The 7,556-nt window shown below is 46.2% G+C and overlaps 1 protein-coding gene across 4 annotated transcripts; it reads left to right on the top strand.

Moving 5' to 3' along the window:
- Positions 1-1,068: 1,068 nt before the first annotated feature.
- On the top strand, positions 1,069-4,826 carry LOC121980209 (homeobox-leucine zipper protein ROC5-like). 4 transcript variants are annotated; one of them, XM_042532174.1, is made up of 9 exons: positions 1,069-1,219; positions 1,361-1,494; positions 1,612-1,775; positions 1,906-2,087; positions 2,188-2,305; positions 2,407-3,078; positions 3,150-3,251; positions 3,331-3,709; positions 3,794-4,826. In XM_042532174.1, exons 3-9 carry the CDS (start codon positions 1,656-1,658, stop codon positions 4,576-4,578), a joined length of 2,358 nt encoding a protein of 785 aa, XP_042388108.1. In that variant the 5' UTR covers positions 1,069-1,219; positions 1,361-1,494; positions 1,612-1,655; the 3' UTR covers positions 4,579-4,826. The 4 variants fall into 4 exon arrangements, with proteins under 4 accessions (XP_042388108.1, XP_042388104.1, XP_042388125.1 ...); XM_042532191.1 differs by having other exon boundaries at positions 1,078-1,494; positions 3,794-4,167; positions 4,249-4,826; XM_042532170.1 differs by having other exon boundaries at positions 1,076-1,494.
- The last annotated feature ends 2,730 nt before the right edge of the window (positions 4,827-7,556 follow it).

Genomic DNA, 7,556 nt, shown 5'->3' with positions numbered 1-7,556 from the left:
ATGCCAAAATGATCCTGTCCGAATGAGAGAAACTGGAAAGCCGGGGATGAGATGACTACTGATAGGATGAAGATCTCAATCTTGCAAAATAAAACCAAATCAGGGAAAGGGTCCCTGGTATTAGCCCTCCGACTCTCAAGTCAGAATCAGGAAGAGAGAACGAATCATCAAGAAATATGAATATCTTATCTTTCCTCATACCTGGTGTACCTTTTATACCTTTCTTTGTGATCGTCCGTCTGCCCTTATTTAATGATATTAATTGCCAGAGGAGAGGAAGGCTTCTTTGTCTTAACTTCTGTACATTAATAATAGATGAAATATTTTTCTTTATTTTGACTTCTTCATATATTTAATGATAGCTCTATTTTGTTTTCTCGTCTACCCCTGTGTAATGTCATTCTTTGCACTGGACGGGCGGTCCGAGCTGCTCATTTTCCTACCGACCGAAACAACCGGCTACGGGTTTATCCGTTCGGCCGATCGGCCCACGATGGTCATTCGTCCAACTGGCCCATGATGCCCTTCATCTGACCGGCCTGGTGATCCGTTCGACTACTCCTTTGCCAATCAGGATAATCAGACAGACATCTTTGATCGAGACTCCCTCCGTAAACCTCGATGTTGGCTATCTTAATTTTGATCAATATTATGTCACTTGACCCGTGATAAATAGACTCATCATCGCATCACTATCTGATAGGTTCTTTAATAATGTTGGATTGAGATAAAAAAATATTGAAATGACGCTCTTTATTTATATTTTATGTTTTGATAAACAGTATGATTTTTTATGGTTTATAAAATTTGAGATTCCTCTTAACTTTTACTTCTATTTTTGTTCACTGTGATGTGTTGGTCGGTCGGGTGAAAGATGGAGCCCGGCGTTGCGTCAGGACTTGATTTTGACTCCTCCGTCATTGCTGTTGCGGTGGAGAAGTCAAACTTCATTCTGTCTTTGCTCGGAACTTTGTGTACCGTGTCAGTACCACGTAGACTCCTCCATTTTTGCGACGTTATGGGGTATATACATCAAATTTTAATCTTTTTACGAACCGAATCACAAGGGTTCGGCTTGTCTTTGATCATTCGTAGTGGCGTAGTCGTCGATCGTTTAATTATGAGGGTGGGGAAGGCGCAGAGACCACAGGCGTGGGTTTTCTTCTCACAGCTAGCTAGCTAGCTAGCTATTGCTAGCTGCTTCTTCGCTTGCTTTTGGGTATTTAATTATTTGCTTCGAATGTCGCAGTGTCGATATTCCGAAATCTCGATCGCCTTCTTCTTCTTCTCCTCATGAATTTTTGCTACGATGAAATGATCGAGTTTTTCTGTACATGTGTGTGTGTTTTTGAGTTATTAGGGTTTTAAAGGAGCTGCTGCTACCATGAATGCGAATAATTAAGAGAGAGGAAGTGGTGGGAATGGAATAGGACCAGTGGTGGTTTTGGTTCCCGTGATCCTCTCTCCACTTTTGATTCATCACTTTCCTCGATTGTAAGAGATGTATATATTAATAATTCCCATGTATCTGTTTATCTTTCTTTCTTTTTTTTATTTGCTTTGGTTGAGTTCTTGATATGCTCTGCTGGATATATCATGATCGGAGTTAAGGTGGATCTTGCTAAAAGGAGGAGCTGGATACAAATTACTATTCGATGAGTTTTAGGAGATCGGCCTCCATGAACGCCGGCGGTGATCTCTCTCCACGGGGCCTCGTTTCCCACAGATCCCAAAAAAAACATTCCTTCACCTCCCCAGCTCTCTCCCTCGGCCTGGTAATTACAATTTATTAAGTTGATTCTTAGAGGGTTTCTGTATTTCCATTTAATTATTCACTGATCAATTTTTTAGGATTCTTTTTTGTTTGTTGGTTGGTTGGTTGGTTTAATTCGCCTTTTTCTGCAGCAAACCGGCACGGAAGCACAGATGAACTTAAGCCGAATAACTGGCGATGAGAACGATTGCAGATCAGGGAGCGACAACTTGGAAACTGTCTCCGGCGACGACGTCGATCAAGAACAGAATCCCCGAAAGAAGAAGAAGAGATACCATCGCCACACGCCGCAACAAATCCAAGAACTCGAAGCGTATATTACTTACCGATATTTCCCTGTTTGATTATATATAGAAGAAGAATATTACAGATTTAATTAATTTATATTTTTGTTGCTGTTCATCTTTAATTAGTTTGTTCAAGGATTGCCCTCATCCTGATGAGAAACAAAGGCTTGAACTGAGCAAGCGGCTTTGCTTGGAGAGCCGCCAGGTCAAGTTCTGGTTCCAGAATCGGCGCACTCAGATGAAGGTGATCATAGTTGATCGCAATTCTCTTTTTTGATTTGATTTCCGATCGAGAATTTGTTGTTGTTCGTCTCGCCATTAATTAATTAATTGTGTTGATTACAGACACAAATTGAGCGGCACGAGAACGCGATCCTCAGGCAGGAGAACGACAAGCTTCGTGCGGACAACATGGCGATCGGGGAGGCGACGAGGAATCCTGTCTGCAGCAACTGCGGCGGCGCGGCGATGCTCGGCGATATCTCCCTCGAGGAGCAGAACCTCCGCATCGAGAACGCCAGGCTCAAAGAAGAGCTCGACCGCCTCTGCGCCCTCGCCGGCAAGTTCCTCGGCCGCTCCACGCCGTGTTTCGCCGCTGACAACATCGACGTCGCGCCGCCCCCCTTTCCGAGATCGCTCCTGGAGCTTGGCGTGGGCAGCAACGGCGGCTTCGCCGCAGGATTAGTCCCTCCCGAACTTTTTCCTCCGACGCCTGCGACCATCAGCCCGTTGCACGGCGGCGGTGCCGTCGCACACCTGACCTCATCCGACAGGAGCATGTTGTTGGAGCTCGCACTGGCGGCCATGGATGAGCTACTGACCATGGCGCACATGGACGCACCGCTTTGGATCCGGAGTTCGGATGGTAGCGCGGAGGCCTTGAACTACGAGCAGTATCACCGCAGCGTCAGCCGCATCGCCGGCTTGTCGCCGGCTGGATTTGTCGCCGAGGCCTCGAGGCAGACCGGAATGGTGATCGTAAATAGCCTAGCTCTCGTTGAAACATTCATGGATTCTGTAAGTAAATATTTATAATTTTTTTTTCAAAAGAAATCACACGATCCAATTGATTGTTTGCGATGATGTAGGATCGTTGGGCAAATATGTTCTCTTCCATCGTAGCAAAGAACACAACCGTAGAAGTCATATGCAACGGTGCGGGCGGAACTAAAAACGGCGCTTTGCAACTCGTGAGCCAAGATTTTGTTTGTAATCTAATCTTTGAAGAATCAAAAAGCTGAGCAACAATTTGTCGATTTGCAAATGTAGATGCGCGCTGAGCTACAAGTGTTGTCGCCGTTAGTTGCGATTCGGGAGGTGAACTTCCTCAGATTCTGTAAGCAGCAGGCGGAGGAGGGCACTTGGGTTGTGGTGGATGTCTCCGTCGACTTTATCAGAGAAAACGCATCGTCTGGATCCAGCTGCAGATTGATGCCTTCTGGATTTGTGGTACGAGATATGCCCAATGATTACTCGAAGCTCGTATGGGTGGAGCACGCCGAGTACGACGAGTCTCAGGTGCATCTTCTCTACCGCCCGCTGCTCCGCTCCGGCCTGGCCTTCGGCGCCGGTCGGTGGCTAGCCACCCTTCAGCGCCGGTGCGAGTGCCTCGCCATCCTCTCGTCCGCTTCCAACTTGGACGAGTCTGGTAATTAACGTGTATGGATTACGTAACTAATATGGACAATCGGTGAATAAATTTCTTGGAAATCATATTGGGCGGAACTAACAGGGACGATAACGGCGAGCGGGCGACGGAGCATGCTGAAGCTGGCGCAGAGGATGACCGAAGCCTTCTGCGCTGGCGTTTGCAAGTCGTCGGCGCACGAGTGGACCAAACTGGAATCGCACAGCATCGGGCCCGACGTGCACGTGATGACGAGGAAGAGCGTCGGCGACCCGGGCGAGCCGGCCGGCGTGGTTCTCAGCACCGCCACCTCTGTTCCCCTGCCCCTGATCTCGCCGAAGCGCCTCTTCGACTTCCTCCGGGAGGCGGGCCTCCGAAGCAAGTGGGACATCCTCTCCAACGGCGGCCCCATGTACGAGATGGCTCACATCGCCAAAGGCCAGGCCGCCGGAAACGCCGTCTCCCTCCTCCGTGCCAGCGTACGCATTCCGTTAATTAATCAAATCACAAGGAAACAACAATTAAATCCGAAATCACAAATCCCATTTTGTAACACGCAGGCGGTGAGCTCGAACCAACCAAGCATGCTGATATTGCAAGAGACGTGCGCCGACGCGTCGGGCGCGATGGTGGTATACGCGCCGGTGGACGTGCCGGCGATGCACCTGGTCATGAACGGCGGCGACTCGGCCTACGTGGCGCTGCTGCCTTCGGGGTTCGCCATCCTCCCGGACGGCGGGGAGGGCTCTCTTCTCACCGTCGGATTCCAAATCCTCGTAAACAACCAGCCGACGGCGAAGCTGACGGTGGAGTCGGTGGAGACCGTCAACAGCCTCATCTCCTGCACGGTTCAAAAAATCAAAGCCGCAGTGTTCCACTACGGGGACTAATTACAAAGCAGACATCGATGTATCGATCGTATATATAGAAAAGCACGAATCATGGAGATCGATCATCGATCGAATTAAATAGATCACTAATAATTACGATGAATGGTGAGATGGAGTCAAGAACGAACCGCGCGTACGTGTGGCCTATGGTGGTGGTTCGGGTATTGACTCGGTTTCATGAATGTTATGATATTGTTTCCTTTCTGATCACCAATCAACTCCTGCACGAGGTGCGAGTACTTGACCGAGTTAGGGAGGGGCATTTGTTTGATCTTGTTGTTCGATTGTGACGGGCTCATATGTGCAATGATCGATCGGATGCAATGAGTAACTGCTGTACGTTTCTTTCGATCTCGATTCAGATCCGAAGTCGAAGACGAAGAAGAAGTCTTTTTTATTGGACATGGACTAGACATGGATTAATGGTGTGTTTGTTGGGTTGTCCTGATGTATGTATGCATGGACGACGACTCACCTCTCTGCCATAGTGCCATGCATTAAACGTAGGCAGGCCAGTGCCAGCGGAGCGCATTAATGCCGTCGTCTGCAACTCTGCTCATAAATTTAATGCTGCGACCTCGCCCATAGAGATCGATAGATGCTGGGAGATTGATTGCCTTTCCTTCGTCTTATCAGCCTCGGAGGCCAACCGTTACCACCTTTTGCGTAACTAGACAATCAGATTTATATTTCCACTTCTTATGCCACATTGAAGGTGTTACCTCTATGTCTGGGTCATTTACACTAATGATTAGTAGTCATTCGTGATTTACCTTTTCCATATTAGCTTAGGGACGGGTTGACGGGGACACTAGGGGCGAGCGAATCACATTTTACCACTTGAAGATGTTGCCACAACATTGAAGGTGTTGTCACAATTAGATCTGAGGTTCGAATTTCGATAAAGTCGAAGTAAATATCTCCCTTATGTATTAGTCATAATTCCAAAGGTCAGTAGTCATCTGTAATTTACCTCCTCCGTGTTGGCCTTGGGACGAGTTGTAGGGGTTGCTGGGGGCGAGCGTATTCGGTTTTTTTGCCACAATTGAAAGTCTTGTAGATGGTCACAGAATTATGATATCACAGTAGGATATTTAGATTATTATCTAGATATCTATAGTTTAAACCCTAGCTACGGTATATTTGTAGAAATTTTTTTCCAAATGAGGGGTGTAACCAAATGATGTTGGGCTTCTGGACTGGTCACCCCGTGCGCTTCCCGATTTATCATGGTGGTCGGTGGGAAACTTCCGTGAGACCGGGTCGGTCACCCAGGAATAGTCAATAAGACTAACTAAGATTATTATTATTATTATTATTATTTTTTGAAAGTCTAGTAGGTGTCCCTAGGCTATGATATCATAATGAGATATCTAAGTTATCATCTAAACATTCACGGTTCAAGCCCTAGTTATAGCGTATTTGTTAGAATTTTTCCTTCAAATGAAAGGCGCAATCAAAGGATATTGAGCTTCTGGGTTGGTCACTACATGCGCTTCCCAATTTATCCTGATGGTCGGTGAAAAATTTCCATAGGACCAGATCAATTACCCTAGAGAACTAAAATGTACAACTAAAAATATAAAGAAATTTAATCTATCAGATTTAAGGTCAGGAGATGGACTCACTATGTATCTGCATTCGAGCTCTTTCATAGGTCAGATGCCCGTCAAATCGGTTTCTCTTAGGTTGATTTATGTTAGGTTGGCTCTTATTAAGTTGAGTCTTATCCGATCAACATAGCCAAATGGCTGTTTTGAAATCGAGAATGTCCGATCGGCCTTAGAGGTCACCGAAGACACTGCTCGTCCAGTCATTCGGATTTATAGCTTCCTTCAACTAGACTTGAGGGGAAGACTTGTGATGTGGCGGTAAAGGAAGCCCACCAAGTATGAGTCAAAGACGGGAACAGCAGTCGAAGTGGAGGTCAAATTAAAGTTAAGGCGGTCAAAGGCAGAAAATTGCATGGTCACTAAAGTTGACCGAGCATGTGCCAACGGGCCGAGTGGGCTTGAAGGGTCCGTTCGACCTAGAGGCCCGTTTGAGAAGATCACTCATCCGGTCAGGATGACTATAGAGAGGACATTAGATGCTCACAACTATGACGACTCTATAAGGGCTAGTCTGATCGGACTGTATGTCCGGTCGCGCGAGGAACAACTTATCGAGCTAACCGACCGTGGAGAAGAACAACTGAGATCGATCGGCAGGGATCCCGGGCTAGCGATTCCACTACTCGCCCAAACAATGGGACCCCTTACTTAGCTCATTGTATCCTTTTGGAAGTTGGTGTCGTTGGCAGTAAGACATGGTCAACAGACAAATCGTACGACAGAAGGTTCTATTGTCGTGTAAGAGATTTGCATGCTCTGTTAAGGAATGGTGTCAATGACACTTTTCTAACGTGTATTTTCATAGGACAGTTGGGAAAACGTGCATGTGCCTTGAGAAGCATGCACATTTGCTACTGGAGCACTATATAAAGGGGGAGTCCATGCACCGGTGGAGGTATGCTTTATTTGTGCTTAAGCTCCTATTGTTGCTACAGTTCTTTGTCGTCTTTCTACTATTCTAGTGACTGACTTGAGTGCCGGAGGGCCAAAGCCGTGGACCCATTCCCTGGCCCAGTACTAACGTTCTTGGTTTTGCAGAGTGGAGCGGAGTCTTCACAATGTCAACTGCTGAGCCACATCCTCAGTCAGCTGTCTTCACCGTTTTCGGACAGGATCACCATTGTATATTTAACTTCCATTCTCATTTTATCCCTATATATCCATCAGAGGATTAGATATCTATATCCTATCCATCATTCTATTACTACCTATATCATTCTTTTTTAAAAAAATATATATATTTATTGTACTTATGAATATTTATTAAATTATTTTAAAAAAAGTATTGGCGAGGATTCCTAAAAGGAGATAAGATACATATTGATGATGTATTGATGATTAAGTAAAAGGCAAACTAAGTTTTTT

This window comes from Zingiber officinale, chromosome 1B (genome assembly GCF_018446385.1).
Source record: "Zingiber officinale cultivar Zhangliang chromosome 1B, Zo_v1.1, whole genome shotgun sequence".
Classification (NCBI taxonomy): Eukaryota; Viridiplantae; Streptophyta; class Magnoliopsida; order Zingiberales; family Zingiberaceae; genus Zingiber; species Zingiber officinale.
Note: the sequence above shows the minus strand (reverse complement) of the source record. Positions and strands in the feature narration are given on the sequence as shown.

Bases quoted from the DNA above. Each gene is read 5' to 3' on its own strand.
- LOC121980209 (XM_042532174.1), top strand. From the start codon at position 1,656: ATGAGTTTTAGGAGATCGGCCTCCATGAACGCCGGCGGTGATCTCTCT. The intron at 2,306-2,406 runs GTGATCATAGTT...TGTTGATTACAG, and splicing joins ATCGGCGCACTCAGATGAAG to ACACAAATTGAGCGGCACGA. The intron at 3,710-3,793 runs GTAATTAACGTG...CGGAACTAACAG, and splicing joins TTCCAACTTGGACGAGTCTG to GGACGATAACGGCGAGCGGG.